This window comes from Eleginops maclovinus, chromosome 12 (assembly GCF_036324505.1).
Source record: "Eleginops maclovinus isolate JMC-PN-2008 ecotype Puerto Natales chromosome 12, JC_Emac_rtc_rv5, whole genome shotgun sequence".
Classification (NCBI taxonomy): domain Eukaryota; kingdom Metazoa; phylum Chordata; class Actinopteri; order Perciformes; family Eleginopidae; genus Eleginops; species Eleginops maclovinus.
Window position 1 is genome coordinate 22,981,311 of NC_086360.1, and position 27,472 is coordinate 23,008,782.

The 27,472-nt window shown below is 41.3% G+C and overlaps 3 protein-coding genes and 1 non-coding gene across 4 annotated transcripts; 1 reads left to right on the top strand and 3 right to left on the bottom strand.

Annotated features, from left to right (window-relative positions):
* Positions 1-1,791: 1,791 nt before the first annotated feature.
* On the bottom strand, positions 1,792-3,953 carry iscua (iron-sulfur cluster assembly enzyme a). The gene is made up of 5 exons (XM_063897057.1): positions 3,742-3,953; positions 3,222-3,335; positions 3,026-3,136; positions 2,837-2,915; positions 1,792-2,323 (listed from the first exon to the last, which is right to left on the bottom strand). Exons 1-5 carry the CDS (start codon positions 3,931-3,933, stop codon positions 2,256-2,258), a joined length of 564 nt encoding a protein of 187 aa, XP_063753127.1. The 5' UTR covers positions 3,934-3,953; the 3' UTR covers positions 1,792-2,255.
* Positions 3,954-4,592: 639 nt separating this feature from the next.
* Positions 4,593-4,666, bottom strand: trnat-agu (transfer RNA threonine (anticodon AGU)). Its single transcript has one exon. It is a non-coding gene; the product is annotated as a tRNA-Thr (tRNA).
* Positions 4,667-5,025: 359 nt separating this feature from the next.
* Positions 5,026-15,171, top strand: sart3 (spliceosome associated factor 3, U4/U6 recycling protein). Its single transcript, XM_063897017.1, has 19 exons — positions 5,026-5,226; positions 6,197-6,323; positions 6,409-6,513; positions 6,604-6,788; positions 8,047-8,152; positions 8,679-8,803; positions 8,890-9,045; positions 9,752-9,890; positions 10,001-10,108; positions 10,191-10,268; positions 10,354-10,412; positions 10,678-10,787; positions 10,904-11,016; positions 11,106-11,182; positions 11,269-11,440; positions 11,763-12,199; positions 12,543-12,695; positions 12,833-13,014; positions 13,109-15,171. The coding sequence occupies exons 1-19, from the start codon at positions 5,035-5,037 to the stop codon at positions 13,278-13,280; spliced, it is 2,796 nt and encodes a 931-aa protein (XP_063753087.1). The 5' UTR covers positions 5,026-5,034; the 3' UTR covers positions 13,281-15,171.
* Positions 15,172-15,231: 60 nt separating this feature from the next.
* Positions 15,232-17,647, bottom strand: ficd (FIC domain protein adenylyltransferase). The gene is made up of 2 exons (XM_063897041.1): positions 17,053-17,647; positions 15,232-16,773 (listed from the first exon to the last, which is right to left on the bottom strand). Exons 1-2 carry the CDS (start codon positions 17,321-17,323, stop codon positions 15,692-15,694), a joined length of 1,353 nt encoding a protein of 450 aa, XP_063753111.1. The 5' UTR covers positions 17,324-17,647; the 3' UTR covers positions 15,232-15,691.
* Positions 17,648-27,472: the final 9,825 nt, after the last annotated feature.

A 27,472-nucleotide genomic window follows, 5' to 3' on the forward strand; every position in this document is an offset into this window, starting at 1 on the left:
GTTAGATCTGAGAGAGAGAGAGAGAGAGAGAGAGAGACTGGGGGGCCATGTGCGGACAATCCTGCCCATACCCGTTGAGGAGCAGATAATACAGGAAAAGAAAAATGGTAAGTGTTTTGACCTTTATTCATTCCCTTTTTTGAATTTTCAGTCTTATAAGTCATCGTTTATGAGTTTAAATAATGATATGTTGCTAATTATGGCTGTACAAGAGGTCCCTAGCCCTTGATTAATGTCCGATACTTAAAGTATTGGTAACAGATGTTTAAACCCACTAGTTGCAATTTAAAACTATAGAAAAAAAGTGACACTTTCTAAGTAATAGCAAGTAAGAAATATGTTTAATATGATCGTCTGTCCTTCATTATTCCTGGCAGTGAGTCATGCTTGGCTGCAGATGTGGCGTCCTACTGGTTCTCTGCATCGGTCCTCTGGCTTGCCTCATCCCCTCTTCCTGTCCTCCTGGCTGCTGCTGCCCAGGATTCCTGGTCCTGTGCGAGTCCCTGGGCCTCAAGTCGCTCCCTCGCTCCGTCCCTCTCAGAACCTCGGCTCTCTCCGTGGCCAGGAACCAGTTGTGTAACGTGGACCACCTGCTGTGGCCCTTCTCCGACCTGCAGGAGCTGAGCCTCAGTCACAACCTGCTGCCCCGCTTCCCTCGTGGCCTCCCCCCCAGCTTGGAGTCCCTTCTGCTGCAGGAGAACCGCATCACTTTTATAACCTCAGGCGCCCTGCGACAACTGGGGAACCTCACACGCCTGGATCTGGAGAACAACCGCATCAGTGCCATCCAACCCGGGGCACTTCTGGGTCTCAACAGGCTGCAGGTCCTGATACTGAAGGGGAACAAGCTTACAAGCCTCCCTCTGAATCTCCCTCCATCACTGACACATTTAGACGTGTCAGCAAACTGCATCTCAGTCCTGGACCTGCCCTCGCTGTCTGCTCTGGTCAACCTGCAGGTCCTGAAGATCAACAGCAACTGCCTGCGGTCGGTCCCAGAGAACGCGTTTGACGGCCTGCCGCGCCTCAGGTCTGTGGACCTCACCAACAACCTTTGGGTGTGTGAGTGTGACATCTTGTATCTCTACCGCTGGCTGCTGAGTGGCAGGGTGAGGATGGCCACAGATCTGGTTTGCAGCGAGCCGGTCCATCTTGCTCACCGTCTGCTTCTGGATCTCTCCGTCATGGCCATCTGTCCTCGTGTCCTGAAGCCCAATGAGAGGACACAACAACTGGACCTGAATTCTTCCCTGGAGACAGTGAAGCCCATGGGACCAAACTCATCCAAAACCAAGCGGTATTTGGGGAAAATGTCAGAGATGATATCACAAGAAACCACAGATGGACTTCTTTCCAAAGATGCTCATAAAACTCGTGTGTCACTTGACCACTACTCTTTAGAGACCCTCACCTATGAGGACTGTTTGTCCCTAAATAAAACCCAACCAGTCAGCTCACCTAATTTAAAAACCACTTCAGTCCCTGGTGAGGAACAGAAATGCAGAGAAAACATCACAAGACGGTCCCCTCACGTTAACACAACCTCTGCTGAAGGGACTCGATCTCTGCTCTCTACAAACCGAGATGCACCCCGGCCCACTCTGGACCCACGACCGTTCACACAACAAGACTCTGCGCTGGTTGTCTCTCTGCTCGCAGTTTTATGTGTGTTAGTAGCTCTCCTGATGCTTGCGGTGCTGCTTGTACTGAAAAAGGTTCTCCTGCGGCACCAGCAGGTGGCTCCACTTAACGTAGGATCGGGGGGATAACATCGACACACAGGCACGGAAGTCTTTTTAAATAACTTTATTCCCAATAGGCACACAAACCCATTCAATACTCTGAATCATAATAAAGTATGTGTTCTTTAGCTGCATTTTTATACTGAATCCTTTACGAGAGACATGTGATTTTATACGATTCAGCCATATAAAAAGAAATGCCAAAAATAAACCACATCTCCACTTTAGTTTCTGTTTATTATCTTAGAGGGAACAATGTTGAGTTCCCATGTTTAAATGTAGATGTTTACCATGAAGTTCCTTCTCCAAAATCAGCATCAATAAAGAGTGAATTACTGATTATCAGACGAGAAGCAGCTAAACACCAAGCACTGCCATTTTCTTAAGACTTTCAGATTGTATAACTCCCTGAAGACCTGGTGTAGTATTATCGTGATCCATCCTTTTAAACAGCACTGCTGAGAAACAATGGATAGTTAATAATATACATTAACTGGTGGCTTGTACACGCTACTACTTCTTGACCTGTTGTTTTATTCTGTAGTCTGACAGCGCTGCTTTAATGGCATCCTCTGCAAGCACTGAAAAAGAAAAGGAGGGAAGAGTTTAAAAACACACTTAAAGCATGAAAGGAGATTTGATTGTTCACTCAGAACTACACAGCCTGGCTACAACTAAGAGGGAACCAGTCGTACTCAGGACATATTTATTCAATGAGATTTTGTCTGAGTCAGTAATGTGGGTAAAATGACATATTGATAAATGCATGTAATTAATTGTCTTGTTAAGTCAGAAAAGTACATCATTCACAGCAACCCAGAAAAACACCACAGTTATGCCATCTTAAAACAATCCAAGACAATACGTAGTTTCATGATATAATATAAAAATTGCCCAGCCCTAGTTTAAATGCACAAACACTGAGCATGCATGGGGGAATAACACTTGAATTGTTACACAGTACTCTTGAACACTATCATCGTATAACCAAATGATGAAATATACGTTGTGTGTAAGTAACAAGCGTTTGTTTGTGTTATAACCCTTACATGACAGGGCTACTTTCAGTATTTAATGTGTTGCGATTAACTTACTGGAGCAATGCAGCTTGACGGGCGGAAGGCAGAGTTCTTTGGCGATGTCTATGTTCCTGATCTTCAGAGCTTCATCCACCTACAAAAGGAAAGCAGACTTAAGCTAGAAAAGCAGGACTTGTAGGTTTCAAGGTTTCTGGGACTTGTAATGCCACTATTCTCCTTTCAAGCCATGCTCTACAAACTCACCGACTTCCCCTTCACCCACTCTGTCGCTAGAGAACTGGAAGCGATGGCTGATCCGCAGCCAAATGTTTTAAACTTAGCATCGACAATCTTGCCGTTTTCATCCACCTGGATCTAGAAACAAAAAAAGAGTACACCTAGTTGTACAAGAGAAAGTTATGACAGTCATGATAGCAGGATAATTTGACCTCTACCGTACCTGAAGCTTCATTACATCACCACAGGCCGGTGCACCAACCAATCCAGTCCCCACATTTTTGGAGTTTTTGTCTAGAGTTCCTACATTTCTAGGGTTTTCATAATGGTCCACCACCTTGAGGAAAGACACAAACAATGATATGTCATAGTTTTGATGTTTTAGAGTGTAGTAGAGATAAGACATACATGTTTAAGTTAGCTACCCTACCCTATGTATTTATGTTTCACATCTTAAAATATTTTACATACTAAGAAAACCTTTAAAATGTTTTTATACTCAGTGATGGGAGTAACAAAAGTCCCAACTAAACGCATTTATAAATCGACTTTATTGCACGTTGAAACAGGTATTGCCAATCGCTGATAACATTAGTTTAAAGTTCAAAGAACCTAGGGTCCTAACTCGTGTGGGATAGGTTTGACCCCCTGTCGGACACACACATAACGTAGGTAACCATCAATACAACGTGTGACATCAATAACACCTGTGACATTACGACTTTAAAACACATTTGATTTACCTTTATGTGATAGAAACACTGGGCCTTGAGCTCCGGGCTGAATAAACGTCTGCTAAATAACACCAGCGAGGACGCGGAGTTTCGTAAAGACACAATCGCCATGTTGAGATAACGATGGTGAACGGAAGTCAACGAGTGAGCCCGAAAGAAGACGAGCACCCTTTGTTGACAAACAAGTGCAGAAGGACTCATCGAGGAAGGAGCGCCTTCTACTGGCGAACAGCAGCCATTACAGGGGATACATGTAACATCAGATAAGATAAAATATACTTCAAAATACGCAAAACAGTGAATATATACATTTCAGCCATGAAGGATACTTATCTATGGAGTACATTGAATACACAATTTAAATATATAGAATAAAAGGCAGTGTATATTATGCTTGTCATGCCTTTCAAACTCCCCAAATTCAAACATCGGATACACTTTTCAATTTGTGAAATGTCCAAATAGGGAAACCTTACAATCGCTCATTAGATGCTAAATTATCTCATAAATCTCATATAAAGTAAATATTTTGACTATTTTGCCACTTTTTATTTAACTAATCAGTCACCCTTTCTTTACAAGGACAGGCTAAATCATATTATTATTATCTGTACAAGTTTTATGTTAAGTCCCTTGATTGCAATAACACCACATGCTTAATAACAAAAAGAAGAACAACATACTTAATCGTCCCACAGAGGGAAAATGTACAAATTACATTAGAGCCATTCTAGTGTTAGTAGCAGTGGGATGCCTTTAAGGAGACATCGGTACCACTTGTTCTTTCAGGGATTTGCACTGGTGACCTTCGGGATCCCAAGACAAGCCCCCATGGATTTAGGCTCCACCGCCCCAAGAAAAGGCGCTGCTGAGATTCGAACTCAGGATCTCCTGTTTACTAGACAGGCGCTTTAACCAACTAAGCCACAGCACCGGTGACGATGATCAGACTAACTGTGGAGTCTAGCGTCAACAGTTGATCATTGTATATTTAGGGAAACGTTATCTCCATAAAAAGAGAGGGCGTTTTTAACAATTTGACCTATAACGAAAACAACATAGTATCACTTGAAAAGTATTTAACAAATATTTGAAATATATAAATGGAATTTTATTTTGTATTTATTTATTTATTTTATGTACATTTTTATAAAATATATGATGTTCATATTTCTTGAAGAAAACACCTTTTGACAAACACTAAACGAAAATGTGCTTCATCGTCCGGCGCACTTCCTGGGGTTTTGGTTCATGCTCCAAATCTCGCGATACTCTGTTTCCAGGCAGACCGAACTTTCCAACATGGCAGCGTCAAGCAGCGCAGAGCAAACGCAGTTGCACGATATGGAGGAGGAAGAAGAAGGGATGGAAGAGAGAGCGATGGAATCAGACGAGGAGGACCGCATGGGAGGAGAAAATTCAGACGAGGAAGAGGACGATTCTTCGGAGGACGAAAAAGAAAATGAAGCCGAGATCCAACGCTTGGAGGAGCAGGTAATTAACAACAAGATGCGTTCAGGGACCGAGGAGCTAATGAGAATGAATGGTAAACACAGTCAACTCACCAGCAGCTTTAAAATATGATTTGCTCTGTCCTGCTGTGGTTTAAAAGAGACCAAAAATAAACTGCGGCTGTTATCCAAAGCAATTGAATATAATTTACGATACGACGTCATTCACATAGCTGTCGTGATTAGTTAGCTGACCTGCTAATGTGTGATGCTAATGTGTCGTCTCGTGTCACACGCGCCTTTTTTAATGTCTTATTTCAGTTACTGTTTTCAGAAAGTGAAAGTTCACATCTTAAAGTAGTTGCACAAACAAAATACACATTGTCTTAACTTTATTGGGAGAGACGCTCAGAAAAATAATCTGATGTATCGATAGCGATGTATAACACGTTTCATCATTGTGTATGTTGCAAGGATACAGTGTGTCGTTTCGGTTCTTCCACTTAATCTGCAGGGCTTTTTACATTGCTGCAGCATTATGCATTATGTACATACCATGATACCTACAGTTTACAATTTGTACTGCGTTAATGTAATTCTGCACATCCACCTCCATTACGTTTTTATAATGTATATTTTTTTGTAATTGTTTTTAAGAATCAACTTCATGTTCTTTTTGTGGCTAAAGTGTGTTGAGCTATGCTGCATCTGAAAGTGTAGGGTGTATTGGCAAATAGAGCCTTTTAAAAGAATCAAAACCTTCTGAAATCAAGTTGTATATGCGTTAGTGTTAGCTAGTTATACATGATACACTAGCAATTTAGTACGGTAAAGTATACATTTAAAGTGTGAGTTATTAAATATTTGAGATAGCTAAACATAATGTCATTAATTAATCAACAAGTGATATAATTTCTCTGGCTGTGGTGCTTAATCACAAAGAAGCACAAGTTAAATATGATGTGTATAACTGTTCAACGTCATAACCCATCTATCTTTGTTTGATCCTTCAGTTGTCTATCAACGCTTTCGACTACAACTGCCACGTGGATCTCATCAAGCTACTGAAGCAGGAGGGAGAACTTCTCCGTCTGCGAAAGGCAAGGCAGAAGATGAGTGAGCTCTTCCCACTCACTGAAGGTCGGTGCATGTCTCATGGAGTATTAATTGAGAGCAGCTCTAATCATTATATCCAACTGAAACCACATTTCCTTAAAACCTGCAGAGATTTGGCTGGATTGGCTCAAGGATGAGATCCGTCTGACTGAGGAGGAGCCAAACCGGGAGAAAGTTTATGAACTTTTTGAACAAGCGGTGAAAGATTATATCTGTGAGTGATACCCACCATTGAGGACAGCCTTTGATTTGACATTCAGTTATTTCATGATCTTAACGTTTTATTCCATGTATTTATACCCAGGTCCAGATATCTGGCTCGAATTTGCTCAGTATTCAATTGGTGGCATGGGCTTGCCAGGTGGGATGGAGAAGGTGAGATCCATCTTTGAGAGAGCTGTGACGGCGGTGGGGCTTCACATGACCAAGGGACAGACGGTTTGGGAGGCATACCGAGAATTTGAGAACGCCATCCTGTCCACAGTACAGGTTTGTGTTTCCACCACAGTGGTCTGACATGTGCCCTTGATTTTGTTGCTATTTGATATTATACACGCGGAGAGAGGCTTTGTTGTGAACTGTAAGTGCACTCTGGCTCAACTGGGCCTTTGGTAAATATGGGTTGCTGTTGGAATGGACTTGAATAACTTATATTCATAGGTATATAGTTATAGTCTGTATCAAGTCTCATAATCGTTAAGCTTTGCACAAGATGCACTACACTTTGTATTATGCAGATTGATGGGAAAGATTTTCTTTCATCCAACATCGTCTAGTGCAGTGGTTCCCAACCAGGGTGCCGCGAGCACTGTCCAGGTGTGCCGTAGAATCTTTTGTTTTAGGCCTATGTTCCAAATGTTTTTCCTCACTTAGTAACCTTCACTTCAAATAAAGTTTATTTTATTGCTTGTACAATGGAGTTGATAAGCTAATAAACGGTATATATAGCTCAGATTTAGAAGTATTAAATTGAATATAGCCTCATAAGGACTGCTTAAATTCTCATGACTTATGTCAGCCGTCATTGTTTCCAGCGTGCAGAGCAGCTTTTATCCTCGCGCCAAAGCACTACAAGATGGATCGTTGTATAGTGACAACAAATAAAGAAGCACCCCAGCCCTCAACACAGGCAGGGATGGCAGAACATGATGGAACAGCAGTGCAAAAGAAGTCTAAAAGCAGACAGTACAGCTAATGCTGACTGCCCAGCTCCGGGATCCGTTTAATCCTCTCTCTTATTATTATCAGCCATTATTTTAAACAGCAGAGCTCAGGATGAACTCGCAGAGCTATCTATGGACCGTTCCCTGAAACTGAAGCTCGGTGAACTACGTGTGGATATCTTTTGGCTGCTTGTGGTACACGAGTATGCATCCCTCTCAGAGAGTGCCATTAACGTGCTTTTACAGTTTCCTGCCTCCTACTTGTGCGATCTGGCGTTTTTCCTCACTCGCATATGTCAAAAATAAGACCCGCCCCGGCTGTCAGGGGAACAGGACCTCCGCGTTGCGTTGTCCACTCCCCCCCTCCACTGGTCTAGTGTGTCAGATTGGATTTGCGAACGCACTGTATCATAATCAATCTGTACCTGTCAGTTTAGCATTGTGTAAAAACATGCTGTGGAATTAAAATCCTTCGCTTAACTAATAAAAAGTAATTGAATAAATATATTTGAATTCCTGTCATATTAGACAAAAAAATGTTTGCTTCTTTTTTGAAACTATTTCCTCTGCTGTGTTTCCTCCAGCCTCCCCCTGGCAGGGTTCCCAGCTGCAAGGAGCAGGAGCTGCTGAATGTTCAGCTTGAGCGCATCCACACACTGTTTCGCCGCCAGCTGGCTGTCCCTTTAATGGGTAAGCATGATGCCTGTTTTGTCCAAACAGCTGCTGTATAAAAAGCTGCATTTCTGTTGTAAGGGTTGTCAAAAAGCTGAAAAACTTGGAATTAACTGTGAGTTGAAGAGACAAAATTGCCTTGCGGTATCATTTATGGCTGGTACGGTTGTGCCGTGTCTTTTTGAAATGCCGTTCACATTCAGAAAGAACATGACTGCTTAGTGGAGTCAGTTAGTTTCAGGAGTGGGCAAAAGACACCAGATGGTCTAGAATTGTTGTTAATATAGTGTACCAGCCGAATAAAGAGCAGATGGATTTCTGTAATATGTTAAACCCTTTCTTATCTGAACATCTCACATTTCTCACTGCAATTAGGTGGTATTATATCAGCAATTTCAAATTCACACATTCCCCATGCACACTAAAAGTTATAGTTCTCAATGACACCCTTTTACAATTTGCCAAATCTGTACGTGGTGCCTGTATCTTTCTTTGTTGATGTCAAAAAATGATGTTGAGAAAATTGTGCTCTGTCGCTTTGCAGAAATGGAGGCCACCTACGCCGAGTACGATGAGTGGTCTGAACATGGGGTGGCTGAGACGGTCATGATTCAGTACAAAAAGGCTTTGCAGCAATTGGCCAAGTGCAAACCTCTGGAAGAAGCACTGGTAACTTTTAGACCATTACAGTCGCCCTGCTTTTAAGTGTTTTGAATATTTTGCTGCAATGCCTTACATCTGTTGTCTATTCCCAGATATTAGCAGAACCTCCTAAGCTGGCAGAGTATCAGGCTTTCATCGACTTTGAACTAAAGGAGGGCGACCCGGCGCGGATCCAGATCATCTTTGAGCGGGCCCTGTCTGAGAACTGCCTGGTACCGGACATGTGGGTCAAATACACAACCTATCTTGTGAGTATTGGTCAGTGTTTGGCATGGAGCTGTACTTTAAGGGTTCCCAGTCAGACTGTATTGCTAACTGTGCAGAGTTTGGACTTGTTTCATATAGTATTACCTCCCAGGCTTACTCTCGATGAACAGCACAGTGATTTCTCCAACAGCTCCTCTTGGACTAGATTCATGGGGGATTTTGTGCCATTTTAAACACAAAATTTGGACAAAACCCAGTAAATCATCAGGTTGATAATCCTATAGTCATCTATAAAGGGTATCTTTCTTAATCTGGATAAGGTTGATCCAACTTTTTGACCCTAATGATTGGGAAAAAAGGCTAAATAAGTGTTTACCCTGGGAATTGATTTACCTTAAAAACATTCAGTCTGCAATATACAGACATATTTCTTCAAGTATAAGTCCATAAAAAAATATTTTGGGCCCAAAGGCGTCAGGTAACAGAATGGTTTATTGTTATGCCATCATTTGAGGCTCAAGTTCAGATCCTTGTTATATCAAATGTAGTTCTCTGACTGGTATTTCAGAATGTTACAGTTGTGGCTGGTCTTTGTAACATGTATATTAATATACTCTACAGTGACGAAGGAAAATCTGGTCTTATGTCAGAAAGTGGTTACTTATACAGTCAGCTCCATACATCTTTATAAGAAATCTTCCAGCTTGGTTTAGATTATTTTAACCATTTAGTTATTTGTTCCCTCAGGATCGGCAGCTGAAGTTTAAAGACCTGGTTCTCTCATCACATGAGCGTGCGGTCAGGAACTGCCCGTGGACCATGGGTCTGTGGAAGAGCTACCTGCTTGCTCTGGAGCGCTATGAAGCGGACCATGCCACCGTCTCAGGTAAACACTTTCTGCAATGTTGATTTCACGTAGCTGTGTTTCATTTATGGCCACAATCCCAGACCTTTGCTCCTGTAACGATGAACCTGCTGCTGGTGTCTTCCTCACAGATGTTTTTGAAAAGGCGCTGATTGCAGGTTTTATTCAAGCGACGGATTATGTGGAAATTTGGCAGGCATTCCTCGACTACCTCAGGAGACGTGTGGATTTCAGCAAAGGTGAGAGCAGAAGTGAATTTCTCTTTGTGTTTGGACACTGTTGAGTTTCCTCATTGTAACAGTGTCTCTTGTGGTTTTGCAGAATCCAGTAAAGAGCTGGAAGAGCTGCGGGGGTCTTTCTCTCGGTCTCTGGACTACATGAAACAAGATGTTGAAGAAAGTAGGTGGAGCTCAGCCGGACTGCACTTTACTTCCGGTATTCTAGGTTTGGCTCTCTCATCATTCATTGTCTTGTTTCCCTGTAGGATTTGGTGAAAGTGGAGATCCTTCTTGTATCATAATGCAGATCTGGGCAAGGATAGAGGTAAGAAGTGTTACTATGACAACCATTTACAATAGTTGCAGTGAGCTGGTCTATTTTTGAACCCAGTAATAGCTCAAGTGTGTACAGCTATGATGTATTAATTGACTAAATTAACCTTGAAGCACAGACTGAACTTAAACAGCAGCTTACCTTTTTAAAACGACACAGTTTTAATGATATTAAAGTAATAAAGGTTAAATTTCCATCAATTTCATATGGAAACAATATGAATGAACAGCTCCTAATGTTTTCTTCTCCTCTACAGGCCCTGCACTGCAAAAACATCCAGAAAGCCCGAGAGCTGTGGGACAGCATCATGACTAAAGGGAACGCTAAATATGCCAACATGTGGCTGGAGTACTATAACCTTGAAAGGTCTGTAAAAACAACATGACAAAAAAGGAAATGAAGTGCGGATGCAGTTTGAGCCTAAACTTGTATTTGATGTCCCTGATTTTATTTTATTCATTTCTTTACTTCTTTATCCGTAGGTCTTATGGAGACACCGCTCACTGTCGGAAAGCTCTCCACAGAGCAGTTCAGTGCACCTCAGATTACCCTGAGCACGTATGTGAAGTCCTGCTCACGTTCGAGAGGGTGGAAGGTGAGTTCAAATATAAAAAAGTAAAACACAACATTAAAAAGAAGAAGATTCTCATAAATTAAAGCATGGGTGTATTTTCTCACCTACAGGTTCCCTGGAGGACTGGGACGTGGCCGTGCAGAAGACAGAGACCCGGCTGAACAGAGTGAATGAGCAGCGAGCAAAGGTAAGAGCACCTATGAGCACTGCACCGGACAGCTGAAATATTGAGCTGCTTTTAGCTGACGTTACCTCGCTCTGCACATCTGTTAGGCTGCTGTGAAAGAGGCTAACCACGCCCGCCAAGAGGAGGACCGAGCGGATCAGCGGCAGAAGACCAAGGCAGACAAGAAAGCTCAGAAGAAGGGTCAGAAGGGAACAGGAGCTGTGTTGAAGAGGAAAGCAACGCAGGATGATTACCATAACGATTGGAACGAGGACTCTGGTAAATTCAGATCATTTTATTATAAACTTTCTATTTTAGAGTAAAACTATGCTTGGGAAATACTCCTGGTGACTTCATCGTTTGTGAATTATTTATATATTTTGTGCAAGTGAATGAGAAAGCCTGCAAGTTCTCATTAAAATAAATCTCAGTGTAATTACCTTGATCCTGCTCAAACTATCCCGTGTTCTGTGTCCCTGAATCTGAGGGAATTTGGACGGGAACGTCTTCAAAAAAACACTTTGAATTAGATGTTTAGGAATATAAAGGAACTCTGAACTTCAGGTTTATTAATTTTTCTTTCCCTTTGTGACGGAACCAGCTCCCAAAAGACATAGAGGAAGCAGGGACCGCGCCACAGAGGAGAACATGGAGACCGAGACAGGGAGGAACCCCCCGCCCGGCTATAAGCCCGCACCGCCCGGCAACAAAAGAGCCCAGCAGGGGTCTGCGGCCCAGAGTCAGAACGATGACAAGCCAGAGCTCCGCAATGATAACTGCAGTGTTTTCATCAGCAACCTGGCATACACCCTGGAGGAGCCGGAAGCCAAGCTCAGGACGCAGTTTGAGAGCTGCGGTCCCATCGCACAGGTTCGCCCCGTCTTCGGGACCAAAGGGACCTTCAAAGGCTACGGCTACGTACAGTTTGAATCCACGGTGTCTGTCCCCGAAGCCCTGAAGCTGGACCGACGGGAAGTGGAGGGCAGGCCCATGTTTGTGTCTCCCTGTGTGGACAAAAGCAAAAATCCAGACTTTAAGGTAAATATGAACATGTTTCTGAATATAGACATGTCTGGGTTTTTTCTGAGAGTCTCAAAAGTCTTAATCATTGAAGAAAGGCCTTAGAAAGTATAAGAAATAATCCTAAATGTACTAGTTATCTGTATCATTAGTAATTATTTAATTTACGTCTGAAAGGTACTGAACACATACAATAATCAACAGTTCTAGATCCTGATCTTTTCACTGGGTTTCCATCCCACTTTGGCCAGTATTAATGTAAACCAAGTGTTTTGATTGACGACTGTGTCTTTTGTGTCTGTGAACCCTGCAGAAACCTTGTTTATGTGCAGTACAAGTGACCGCAATCATTTTCCCGTAGATCTTCAAATACAACACGACCATGGAGAGGCAAAAGATCTTCATCTCCGGGCTGCCGTTCTCGTGCACTAAAGAGCAACTAGAGGAAATCTGCAAAAGTCACGGCACTGTTAAAGATATTCGCCTGGTCACGTATCGCTCTGGAAAACCCAAGGTGAGACATAAAGAGGAGAACAGTGTCCAGCAGTTGGCTAAAAATACCCATCTTGATTGAGCTAATGATTACCACCTCTGACCACGCAGATGCTGGACAAAGTCAGATAGTGGTGTGTTAACTCTGTGTCTCCGCAGGGCCTGGCGTATGTTGAGTTCGCAGATGACACCCAGGCGTCTCAGGCAGTTCTGAAAATGGACGGCCTGGATATCGGAGAGAACAAAATATGTGTGGCTATAAGTAACCCCCCGCGGAGAAATGTGATGGATAGACCTGGCATGGACAGAATGGACTTGATGCCTCGGCAGGTCTTTGGAGCGTAAGTTAACTGACGTTCTCTGAAAGTCTTCCTCTATTTCATCTTTACCTGTGCTAACACAAAGTCTGCTTTTTTCTTCTTTTTGTTTTCAAAGGAGAGGAAGAGGGCGCACGCAGCTGTCCTTACTCCCTCGTTCCCTGCACCGCCAGAGTGAGCCTCTAAGCAAAGTTAAGAACGGCACCGTAGAGGCTGCGGGAACAAGCAGCGCCGGAGAGACCAAACCTTTGTCAAACTCAGACTTTGCCAAGATGCTTCTCAGCAAGTGAGAGGAGGAGCGGATAATAAGACTGCCTTCACACCGAAAGCCATCTTGTGTCCTTACAAATCTGTCTTGGAGATTTTTCTGTATTTGGTTAGCTGGCTTCCCTTTAATCCCTGTCCTGTCTGGTGGCCAACCTCCTGCCCTCCATTGGAAAGACTTCTCACCATGTGACAGATTGTTTTCATTTTGCTCGTTTGAAGGTAGATGGCTGGGTATTTTATAAAAAGAAAGTGTATAATATTTGTGTGTAAATATATTGTATCTAAAACTGTACGCCTCATGTTGCAAAGTGTCTTCTTTTGTTGTGAATTCTGAAACCGATCTAAGAGAAGCAAATAGCAGAGTATTTTTTTTAAGTAGTCATAACGGCTAAACTAGTGAATGTTGTTTTTAAAAAAGTGGTATGCAAAAGTTCAGCTGTGGTGTGTGTGTGTGTGTGCGTGTGTATACAGATGGGTGTGCTATAATAATGAGAAGATATTCTCCAGATGTTTTTAAGAAACTTATTTCTCTCTGAAGACAAATTTAAAAAGGCTAGCAATTACTTTTTTATGACTACAGCGTGTTCAATATTTTCATAGTACCATCTGTGAGCTACCATCTGCTATTAACCATCAGTATTATGATGCTATAGAGTCTACAGAGGGCCATTCAAATACTAGTTATTTGGCTTTATCTCAGCCTGAAGGCTTGTAATTAGAATAAACTGCCCTGGTATCATGTCGCACTACTGACTGTACTTCTCTAAGTAGACTTTCTAAAGATTTCTCTGCTTTTATACATCACTGTTAATGTGACCTGTCTGTTCAGTGTAAACACATCCATCATTAAATCACCTACAATGTTTTAGAAACTACCCATAATACTTTCACCTTGTGACACTCGCATGTGACTGACAGTGAAGAAACATTTCTAAGTGGCTCTATTGGAGGCTGCATTTGCAAAGATACGTAGATCTACATCAAGTGTATTTTAATAATTCATCGTTGAAGTCAAATTTAGATGTTTTTTTTCAGTGTCTCAGATGTTAAGATTGTTGCTTTTCTTCTTAAAATTAGTTAAATAAGATGTATATGGGTTTTAGATTATAGATAGGACAACATACAATTAATGACATCATACGCTCTAGAAAACGTATGGGCATTTTTCACAGGTTTTCTCAAGCTGACAGAATAATTAAGCAAGTAATCGTATAAGAAGCATTAATTAGTTTTGGGTGTTAGGAGATAAGCATAAATGCTAAAGTATGTGTGTAACTCAGTTTTGTAAAAGTGATCCTATAACTTAAGCACAGTTTAATTGTTGTGATTGTGACCCCGTTTAAAGTTGATCCTCTGAATGAACTTGGTTTGAGACGAGCCCCACTCGGCTGACATCTCTGAGGTATTCTGGGTAAAGAGGCTGATGCTGTCTCCTACACTACGTAGGTCTGCAGATCCTTCAAAACGAAACGAGAATCTATGCAGTTTGTCCTTTTCTGTGTTCTGAGGTTATGAGCCATTAGTCTTGTTTTCATGTTCAGTAGTTTAAAATAAAAGGTCAACAGTTTGTTTATAAGGTATAAATATAGGTTTTCAAAACAGATGGAATACAAGCTATATGGATTGCTCTCACCACAGTGGCCTAATCTAAAATTAGAACTACGTCTCGTCACCTCTATTTTCTGTCTGACGCTAAAAGGTGGTGTGTGTTCATCTGTGTTTTGTATCCTTTCTATAGTAAATGTTTTAAATTAGTCTATACAGGTCAATACTAGATGGCGTTTCTGTCTTCAATCACGGTTTTTATGCACCATTTCTTACCCCTTGTGTTTTTGGGTCCTGTAAAAAAAAATGATTCATGTTTTTTTTCTGGTCTAAAACTTGTTTTAATAAAGTCATGTAAATCATCTTTGATCCCAGTGTGAGACCCACAGCTGTGTTCATTATAAAACAATTCATAACCTAGAGACATAATAAAAGTAAATCCACATTTATTTTAAAATAAATAATCAAAACAAAAGTGCTTTACAGTGTTATGACATTTCATATTTCCTATCCGAGAGATAGATCATTAACAAATGTTCACACCCACACATTTTCATTTAAGCATCTCAAGTCAAATGTCATGATAACAAAGCTTCCTTTCCTCGTCGCATCACCAGTGGTCACATGCAGATTGTATTTTGATGAGATCTGGAATTTGTTAACACTCTCAGAGAACATGGTTACTGACAAAAAGTGGGGAAAAGGTTTCTTTTCAATGAAAAAACAAACCTCAACAGAAATTCAATTCAACACCCTATGAATGAAAGCATTTAGCTTAAACCTAAACTAGACTATAGATGATAAGGTAGAACATGGCCATAAAACAAGGCAATTGAACACATAGTAGGATTGTAATTAAAGAGCTTTTAGATTCCCCTTCCCTTTTTATCTAGTTGTGAATGGGAATGGTCTGTTTGCAGTCGGGACAGGCACGATCCTCGCTGGCTGCCGGCAGCCCCACAGCATGCTCCGTTGTAGAAATCAACAATGTGTCCAATGTCATTTCTGTACATTTGGCTATAAAGCGAATGAAGGGCCGTACATCGCCCTCATTAGCTGTGTCTAGAGCTGCATAATACTCTGCCCTTTGTTCTTTGCGGATAGTGATTGGTGGGTATCGCGCCTGCATGAGCACAAGATTCATGAGCAGCCGGGATGTGCGCCCATTTCCATCGACAAATGGGTGCACATAGACCAGTTTGTAGTGGGCGAGAGCTGCATACTCCACAGGGTGCATCTGCAGGGCGTCCTCAGAGTTGAGCCACTGAACCAGCTCCTGCATGTGTCTCTGCAGGTCCCGAGGGTGTGGGGGGATGTGGTGGCCCACAAACACCTGACTGGTGCGCAGCCTACCTCCTTCCACAGGGTCCACGTAGCCCAGCACCCGCCGGTGAATCTCCAGGATGTCACTGACGTCCATGGTTCCTGCTCTTGCCAGCAGTGTGGTGTTGATGTACTTCATGGCTGCGTCTACACCGATGGCCTCGTTCTGCTCCTGGAGGCTCTTCCCAGCGACGGCGTAACGCGTCTCGATGATGTAACGGATCTCAGACAGAGTGAGCGTGCTGCCTTCTATGGCCACTGTGTGGTAAATGTGGTGGTAGTAGGTCTCCTCCATCACCCTGCGGAGTGCAGAGTTGCCTTTAGGAATGGACATAAGCCGGCGCACTTTACTGTCAATGAGGCCAAAGTAACGCTGGTCAATCTCTTCCACCAGGGGAGAAGTCCGGTCCCGGCTCACTAAAGCTTTCTCATTACAAGGTGAGATGGCCAAGGCCTTGGTGTAGAGATGGTCTGCCTGCACCACATCCTTCTCTTCTTCCAGGATGGTCCCCAGCTCGGTCAGGGCATCCACAAATTCTGGATTCAGGCTGAGTGCATGCACCAGCAGTTTATGAGCCTTCTCCCTCTTCCCAAGCTTTTTCATCTCCAGAGCCAGCTGCAGTGCCGCCTTGGCCTCCATTTTCATTTCTGCAAACAGAACATTATAGACAGTCAACTCCAACACATGTGAAACAGTTGAAGATAATGTTACAGAAGTCCTTTACAACAACATGCATTGGTACTAATATAAATAAGAATCATGATAACCTTATATCCATGATACCTTTACTTATTTTGCAGAATTATATATATTATATGTTTGGGTTTTAATAGATGATGTGTTTATGAAGCTGGTAAAGGTGGAACTAATTTCAACTACTTGTGAATTTAGTCCAGGTGTATCTTAAGTCTTGTTCTTGTTCGTACCATTGCTTGGCTTGGACCTGAGTGGCAGAACATCCAGGGCAGTGAAGGGGACAGTGAGGCTGGTGGTCTGCACAGCTAGAGGCTGTTGAGAGCCTCCCCACAGCTGGCAGCGGAGCAGAGAGAAGCCCTTCAGGGCGGCGCAGCACTGATCCTCCTCCCGAACCAGGGGCATCAGGACAACGACCAGAGACCCGACGAGGACACATATTAGCGGGCACCATCCTCCAAGGAAACGGCCGCTGGTGTAACGAGACACCGTCACAGCAGCCATGATGGTCCCCGGTTAAACCTTCCATCCTCCAGCGATACGGTTCCCCATGAATATCAACCCCAGCTAGGAGAGCAGAAGGCCGACTGACAGGAGGTAAACACCGTCACCATGACAGCTGGAAACTACCGAGGAAAAATCAAACTGTTACCAAACGTTTAAGGCTTGTAAGTTATTCGCTAGCTTAGCACTCTGTCGCTTCTCTTTAACTGGAAGCTCAAACCAAAAACAAAGACTTTATTAACGTTCAAACGACGGCTAACTTATGCCCAGCGTCAGTACAGTTTGTAGTTGTGTTCACAAAATACACACTATCAACTTCCTGGTTCGTTCCGAACGTGTTAACATCCCGCGATATCATTGGTCAGATATATATTGAAGGGTGATGATGATTGGCTGAACACTCAGCAATACACCGAATGGTTCGTAACCGTTTCTGATTGGTTACATTTTCAGGCAACGCAGTGTGACAGAGCCGCAAATTAAAGCCATGCAACACATTGCTCATTTGGAAAAGTCAAAGCTATATGACTTGTCCAACTAGATATTTATTGGCTTTCAATTTGAACCTTAATTCGTTTACCGTATGTATTCCTGTTTTATGCATGTATTAATCAATAATATATACAACTGTTTTTTCGAAACATCATATCATGTCCAAAAAATGCTCAAAAAACCCGGGGAATGTTGCGTAGGGGTAGGTAACGGCGTATTCTGTCCTATTAAGTGATAATATCCACATTATTAAAAAAAATGCTTTTTTTTCAAAAACGAGAAAAACCAAATCCTAATTTATTTTGGGTTTTTCCCCCATCTTTTCAAAACATCATAACTTGGCCAAACATTGCTCAAAAAAGCTGGGGATTGCAGCATCAGATAGGTAACATAATGTTCTTTCATATTATGTGATAATATCAACATTTTCAAAAATGGCTTTTTTTCAAAAATGGGAAAAACCAAATCCCAATTTATTTGGGGTTTTTTCCCCCATCTTTTCAAAACATCATAACTTGGCGAAACATTGCTCAAAAAAGCTGGGGATTGCTGCATGAGGAAAACCAAATGCTTACTTTTTGGGTTTTTTCTCCCTTTTTTCGAAACTTCAGGTCCAAAAAAATGCTCAATTTCACTTTTCAACCCCAAAACCCACCTTATGCTGTGCATTTCCTTATCATGTGAATTAACTAACAGACAGAAGAGGGCAGTATTGCTCTGCTATGCAAACATCACAGTCAGAGAATATCCTGTTAAGACTGTAGCACTCCTCAAAATCACTTATCATCCAGATTTGTTCTTATGCCGTCCAATTTGTTAATGCAATGAAATGGAATCTATATTTGCATGATTAATATGTCCCCCTCAGCCTCATGTGCCCATTTCTATGAAAATACTATAACCTTTCAACCCTATTATACTCGTCGTTCATGCCGTCAGCATTCATTTTTGTTACGTTGAATGTTTTTTATTAGAAGTTTTTATACATTTAGGTGTCATCTAGTTATAGTGAAATTGCCTTTAGGGACTCTTCCACCAGCTGGGATCGCCTGAGGTGATGAGGATTGAGTCCTGGCTGTGTGCCAACACCAACACTATAAGATGTATAATCAGCAGATGGCAAACTATCGCCTCTAAATAGCTAATATTCAACAGTGTGATCTCTGTAGCAACATGATGCTGCCACAGAAAGTTATGAATGAACAACCATATAGATGTTTTATGTTTTGTTAGAAATTGAGTTGGTCTGTCTGAAATCTGGGGGTTTGAATTTGTCAAGTCATGATGCACACTGTAGTCACAGGGAGCTGGGGAGCCGCACACTAGTCCCTCTGTGCGGCTCTGCCCCACTGCAATTTCACCTTGGAGGATATGAAGCAGCCATGCTTGAGATGCGTTATATCTTTGCTGTTATTTATGTGCCCTATCACACCTCTCAAATCCAAGAGGATGCTGTAGCCAGTTATAGTGGCAAAGAGTATGTCACAGAAAGAAACAAGAAACCTCTGGGGAATATTTAATCAACACGCTGCCAATGATTAACTGAAGAGGGAAAGGAGTTACTGTTGCCTGTAGGATACAGAATCTGAATTTATTGTGAAGCTCTTATCACACTCAGTGCTGTATAATTTTGCCACTGCACCAAGACACTTTTAATACTATGGTTAGGCGTGAAAGCAGCTTTCACTCCATAATGCATGAAACCAGACCATGGTTGTAGCTATGATATCACCATTTTCCACATTTGTTTTTCATATTAGAATTAAAAGAAAACTATAAAGTCTTAGATATCTGACACTTCTTATAGACTTTTTAAGATTCCCTTATAAGTAAGAGAAGATATTATACATCTTTAATACATATAACAATGGGAGAGGGCATCAATATGAGTTCATGTAACAATAAGTGTTCAATCTATCTAAAATTACTAATAATAAAAGGAAAAGGAACTCAGACACTGCAGAGGGGTGGACATACGCAGTGAACAAGTGCACAAAATAATAATATTATTTATTCATATATGAGAAAATGCATCATGCAAAAAGACTAATCTAGTCCTCCTTCAGATTTATCTCCAGTAAGAACACTATTCATGAAGCAAAGACAACATTTCTCTGGAATATGAATGATCATCTACTTTAAACTTTGATCCGAGAACCTCATAAAGGGTTGGATCATGCATCTTAGATCAGATGCCTGGTCTTTTGATCTCACGCAGGCTTCTAGCTTCATTGTGATTTTCAGTGTAGATGTGTGCAGTATAATCTTGCAGAAAATATATATACTAAATGGGCTCGTATTCCCTGAATGTTAAATGCTAAAGCAATCGACAGACCTGCCAAAATCATTTAAAATCCACTACAAAATGTAAATGTTGGCAACAGCCGACATCTGTTTATGTATTTCATAAAAACAGAATCTGCAAAGATGCAAGAAATCAGGCCAAAGATGTCTCCAGCATCTGTACCACTCTCTACCATGCTCAGGGCTTCATACTGTGAAGGTGCCTCTTCACAATACTGTGTGTTTTCATCTGGCAACAAGCAATATCATTTATCTTGTGCTAATGGTTGCCTCTTCTGAGGAGGTCAATCATTCCTGCAAGTTGTCAGTTTGCCCTTCTTAAGGCACACTTCAAAGCCTGTGAATACAGTTGCTTAATGTTTTCTGTGACTTTGAGGATTTTAGTCAATCTGAGAAATGATGTAATCTGCGTTATCTCATCTACAGTTTGAACACTTCAAATTATTAACAGGAAACGTGACTGACTATCTGGCAGTGAAACATTTGACAGATGTGTTCACCAGGCAGAGAGGATCTGATGAGAAGGTTTCCTATGCTGCATTATGTAAGATAAATAAATACATTTTTAATATGGCTCTTAAAGAGTTCAGCCTTTTAGGTTTTTTTGTTATTTTTGTGACTGATGTATCTTCAAATCAGTCAGATTTTTAGATGTCTTTTTAACGTCTCATGTTGTTTTGAAAGGTTAGTTGGCAATGAGCTTCAAAATAATTTCTGTGAAACTGACACTGAAATCCTGATCTAGTTTCTTCAAAGCGAAAGCCCCCTGGTATGGTGTTCTCAAAACATAAGTAAGGAGGAATTTAATTAAGATCTTTCCTCCTTAAATTAAGGGCCAACAGAATAAATGGATGCTAAACTAGTGTGAGACATCAGCTCTTTTATCTGGCTGCAGTCCAGATACTCATAGATGCTCATAAAAGCAGTGATATCTTTGCCACTTTAAGAAGCTGCACAACAACTGAGTTTAGACTCGGCTTTAGTTGAAAAGCAAAGACAAATATGGCAGAATGGGCAACTGATAAAGAAGAAATGAAGGCATGAAATGAACAGCCCTCGGGTCTATTTGTGGACTAATTCTATGCCCATCTGGCATATGCTCATACGAGCTAAAACCCCCTCAGCTGTGGAAACAGATAAAACTGACTCTGCAGTTAAAATCATTGATGAGGGAAAACACTGCTCTTGCTGTATGTGTGCCATTAAATGCCTAATGTCACTTTTGGATTATTATCAGAATGGCACAGTCTCATGAAAAGTTAGGTTTTCAATGCAATCATACAGTGTGCTTTTATCTAACACATATCAGTGTTGTTTAATGACTGTGATGCATGCAACACAAATTACATACTTTATTTTACGACATTGGGGAACTGACTATTTTATAAATGAGTATATAAAGGAATATTTTGCTTCATGCATCAACTTGAGCCTCACAACAGCTTAAACTTGAATCACACTCCAGAGATGACCTGCCGCAGACTGTAAAATAACACCCTGTCTTTTCACTACTTGCTAGAACTGTGCTTCAAGAGGTAAAAAAAATCCCTCTGCCCACCTGGAAAAAAGCGACCTGTCAGGGCAGGGAATAAATCCCTCCGGCACTCGCTCCTTACCTCCTCCCCTACCAGCTTGTGCTCTTCCCTCCAACCTCTCTGGAGCCATCAGCCTGCTCGCCTCCCTGTCTGAAAAGAGGCTTTGTTCCGGGTGACAGAGCTGGGTGTCAGAGATAGAGGATCTCGTTAGGCAGTCAGAGGGAGAAGGATGGTGGCTCTCTTTCCACTTTCTGAGTATGGATGGCTCAGGGAGAAGGAGTGAAGGGGCCATAAAATGCATGACGTAGTGAAGGAAAGCTGCACTGGGAGCAACAACTGTCCTCCACTGTCAGCATCTAAAATGAGGGTTTGCTCCACAATGACGGGTCCACACACTCAATTGCAGTCTGACAAGTGCTGCTTCAAGACATTTTGGGAGGTCAGGACATCTTTTTTCTCTGGTGACAGGAGCAGAGGACATGCTCAACCTATAAATCAGAGGGATCAAAACCCTCACTCTACAAATAACCAGTGTACAGGCTGGTTTCACAGCAAAAATCTGATATTTCCTCTATCGCCTTCTTTCCCCCAGTGCATGCACAGAGTTCTCTCTTCAGAGTAGGTCAAAGAAACGTTAAGAGATGTTGCTGCCTCCCCAGGTGTCAAAGAGGTAATGACAGCCTTCCTGCACTGAGAGAAAGTCCACTGTCACAGTGGGAGGCCAACATTTTGTGTGAAGTGCATGAGCAAATGATGCAGCATTTCAAAACGCAGCAGTTGGTAGGTTGCATTGTCCATTGTGAATGTGGATCCCCATCTGTAGATACAATGGCTATATTGTTTTGGGATCAACATTATAAAATACAATATGTTGACATCCCTTCACACAGCAAATTACACAGTTACCCTATAATGCAAAAAAAGAATTAATAATATTATAAATGAACTAAACATATGTTAGATGAATCAGTATTCTTTGAAATATGTATCTATTATACGTAATATATGCATTTTATACGTAATATATGCATCTGTCCATACCTCCTCATTCAACAGTGTAAAGTATTTAAATACTTTCAATGTATTCCACATATGTATATATTTCACATCCTCAAATCTGTATTGTTGTTATTGTAAATATTCTTCTCTCTTTTTCACTATTTTATTTATCTTTTGCACCATGTATGTGGAGTTGTTGGAGGAGCACGCGACATAAGATTTTCATTGCCAACATATACGCTGTATCTGCTGTGCATATGACCAATAAAACCTTGAAACCTTGAAACCTTGAAACTAGGGATCTTTTTTCTTACAGTAAATCACTGAAACACTTTGCAAGCCTATACACTGGGTTTCTAACTGATACAGATAATAATGTTGTGTTCAGACAATGCTTCAGGCTACTCTGAAATCTGTGAGTTTCTGATTTCCATCTGTCCCTAAACTTTGATCTGTAACGCATCCACAGATGCATGGCAGTTCAAGCAGACTACTAAAGTGGGTCTTGAGAGTCCTCTACTGTCTAGAACAGACATTATACAACACAGCCTTCACAATAAGGTAAGCTGTTATTCCTCTACCTCACTGTTCTGCTCAGTGCCTTTGTGAACTCTGCTGCAAAAACACTAGAAACACTTGCTGCTGCTTTACTCCTGTGTCCCTTCTGGGATTTGCTAAAGAAGCTGTCCTCCACTCTGTAAGCTTCCTAAAGGCAGGAGTATCCCAAAGGTGGCTGACTGAACTTAGACCCTACAGAGAATCCATACAATTCAGCAATACCTAAGACAGAGGGATCATGGATAATTAATTGTACTGGAGGATTTTGCAGAAGGTAGTGTGGATGCTTTTTCCTCATACCTTGGCCAAAGCCTGGAGAGACTAGACATGATTTATTTAATCCATGCTTCTAGCTGTCTGTCCTCTTTCTCATAGTCGCACGGCCCTGAGGGGAGCCATTTCACATGGCGATACCCTTTGACAATGATTTCTGTTTGTTTGGGGTGAGTAGACAGGCACGTTTTTTACATGGGATCTTTGGTCTTGATGACATGTTCTTCTTTGTCAGTTGTAGCATACCTTCAGATAAGAGATCTCCCTCAGGCTCTGTTTACATGCTCGGTCAAGCTGGCCATTTGCTAGAGGGACACAACAGGACAAGAGATAAGTGAATGATCCATCGGAAAGACAGGAGACAGAAATAATTAGGTCTCCTCAGAGGGGCAGTGATTACTAAGGACCTCCCTCAAGCAATTCTGGCTGCTTCCCTTATTATCCAACTTCCCACTATCCTGTGTCGTTCAGAGAAGAGGGTGTGCAAGCCGCCAGCTTTGTCAGATGCACCAATTCCAACTCTAACAGGCATATCTTACGACACACAGCCATGACTCAGCAACTGTGGGTGGCTCATTATTTCCTTCACCCACCCAGAGATGATGGCTAGTGACTTTGTTTGGTTTATTTGTTAAGTTACAGGGGTGAGCACAAAATAAAATGTAAGCTCCTTATAACACGATTAAATACAACACACTAGTACAGGATGGCAATGTTTGCTTATGTGTGTGCTGCTTCAGTGGAATTGTTGCCTTAGGCTGTTTTTGTAACTTGTTTATGAGCCTTTGTAAAGCCAGGCTGATGATTTGGTTGCAGGGGAAACTAATCACACTCTCACAACCCCCTGTTTGAATTGCTTTTTAGAATTGCAGTCAGACATAAAATATACGATATTATAATTTGTCTGCATCAAATGCCTGCTGCCTTTAAAAGTCACACATCAATCATCAAGTTGTGCTTTTCAGAGATGGTTGTACTTTTACCATTTAACTGTTTGGAGGCACAACATATAAAGATGGGTACAACCAAATGTTGTGACACTGTGATTACGAGCAGAAATCCAATGATCATGAGCCTTGGTCTCTTCGAGGATTAGAGTTGTTAATTGACTTTTTCAGTGCCATAGGATCTGTTCTGAGATTCTAACAGGATTTAAGAGAGAGCAGATGATCACATAACACCACAGATCCAGAGTTATATTGGATTATCATAGCAGCATCATTTATGACATGTCAGCTTTATCCCATTAGTTCAATTTGCTTCAATTAAGAGTTTGGGTGCTCAATAAGATAATTATACACAGGTAGGATGTTACAAACACATTTATCTGCAGAATTTACAAACAGAGAACACCTACAATATCTCCAAACGCTGATGTTTATTGGTATTGCTTTTTTCTTTTCTCCATATAGCGTAATGATAACACACATTCAACAAGAAAGAGGTAAAAAGAAAGGTATAAAGGAGAGTAAACATCTGTATTTTGCACTTTACTTTCTCAAGCTGTATTTAGGTCCATCAGTGGTCAGACCAACCTGTCGTCTTGCATCAGCTCTCCTTCTGTGTTGTATTCCCCTTGTAAAGCAAAGCGGTCACTGTCAGGGAATCATGCCATCAGAAGTTAACTTCAAGATGACCTGCCTGTTTATGTGGAGTGAACATTGTATTATTGTCACTTTGTGAGAAAACAATGTCAGAGCAGTGAGACTTAAATGTATCTTAGATGAACTCTTTTCCTCACACTGTGGTCTGGAGGGATTAAATCCTGTTAATGTAAAGATTTAACATAGAGGCATGTTGGTCCATCTGTGCAAACAGCTTGCTCTAATCCTCGGAGTGTGTATGTGTGTGTATGAACACATATGTCAATGCATGTATGTATCCTGTTGTGTCTCTCTTTTCCCCTCTACTCCCTCTGCACACACAATCACAACACAAATAAACCTTCTTGACTGGAGCCTCTTTCAATCTCAGTTCAATTTTCTGAAAGATTATCATTTCCTCCTTTATGGATGGTGTAGTTCAACAAATAATTAAGGGACTTACCATGATTTATTGCAGCACTTCTCGGAAAAAATAACACAACAATGTACAGCACAGACCTTCAGGTGACACGTGAAATCACATATTGCTAAACCTATTCTTTCTACCAGTCTTTCACACAGTCGATGATGCAAGAAGAAGAAGAAGAAAATTAAATAGCAGAAGAAGAAGAGTTTGTCTTTATAGTTCAATTCATGGATATAATGCAAGTACTTCACATGAACTCTTTCTAATGTCACAAAAGAAAGGAGATGTTAGCAGAGAAGAAGCCTGCAGGAGGCAGAGCTGCAGATAGGTGACAGTATGTAAATTATACATGTTTTAAATGTGTACCATCAGTGTCTGGGGGCAGTTAGGGTACAATATCCCAATGGATTAATTACATTGGCTTTGCAAATAGTTGTACCTTAATTAATACAATTATGTTACTTCATTTATAACGACAGCACCTGGTGAGCTGCTACGTGACCAAAATCAAACACTCACGATTTAGGTCATGTCATTTCCTACACTGCCTGCTGGACCTTTAAGCATCCTAGTTTAGCATTTAAGCTCCTAACATTTTCTAATTAGTGCTAAAAACAATGACATCCCTAGGGCTGCTAGCACGGATAAAACAAGTCATATTGTCCATGACTTTTTGAGGGACCAAAGTGAAATTGTATAGTCTCTATGAAGCTAGCGCTCTTTTAAAGACGCTCATGTCACATTCAAAGAAAGAAAACCATTTGTACAGCCTTTCAGTGCATTTGTGTTGATGACAGGCCCCAATTAGTCACTGTGACAGTCAGTCAATGTCTTCCTGCATTGCATAAATTCAGACATCATCAAACAGCCCAAAAGACTTTCACAATCTTTCTTGTGAGTCATTTATTCATAATAGTCTTAATCTCTGCCAATATTTTTAACACTTTGTTGCTTCACCTTACAAAAAGAAAAGTGGAAAACATTGTGATTCTAATAATAACTGGAGTCAGATGTATGAAGCTACAACATTACATCCTGAGGCTACTGTGATTTGCTCCACAGATGATTTCAACACAATTACTATATTTTTTCAGATATTTTTGACCCAATGACTCAGTCCACTTTAATCTGCATTGTGGAGTTTCATTTTCCGAAAGCAGATTAATGCTGTTGACGGGTGCATCTCTGCTACACTTTAATCTATATAATGGCTTTCAAGCAGAAACGACTAACGTAGCGATAATACTCAGGTTACTTTAAAATACAATTCAACTGGAAGGAGTGGAAGCTGATACCGCAGGACCCTCCAGCAAACTGCCGCAGAGGAGGCCAGTCCTGATTGCAGGAATAAATAAAAGGGTTTCCTAGCTGCAATGCTTAAATTACACAGTGGCTGATTGGTATCCAGAGGTATTTCACATAGGAACGTTTTTATAAATAAATGAAACGTATCTATGCTGTCTAACTTGCATATATTGTAGCGGTCATTACCTGGCCTGAGGACAAATTATTTCTAAAATCTGCAAATACAGTATATGAGTAATTCAGTCTGTGAAATCTGCAACATAGGGAGTGGAAAAGTGGTGGTATTGGTGTTGCCACCATGGTAACGGCTGGTCATGATGTCAGACGTTATAGAAATAGTTGCTTTCATTTCCTGAAAAAGTGTAATTCAAAAATAGCTCACACCGTGGCGGATAGGACTAGAGATCAGCAGCTTAGAAGGTTGAGTATTCTTCTGCTAAAATGAATCAAATGTATGTACAGTTTTTATCTGTATTGGAATCGTACAGTACAATAGGACCCTTGCATGTGTTGTGTCTCGTCAAAAATGTCAGTCGTGTCAAGTTTCTTGTTTGTGTCGTCATGCCCCAGGTCTATGGTTGGTCATGTTTTATGTTTTGTTTAGTAATTTTTGTCTTGTCTCCCACTTCCTGTTTTACTTTGGTACTCACCTTCTGCGTCTCGTTCCAGGTCT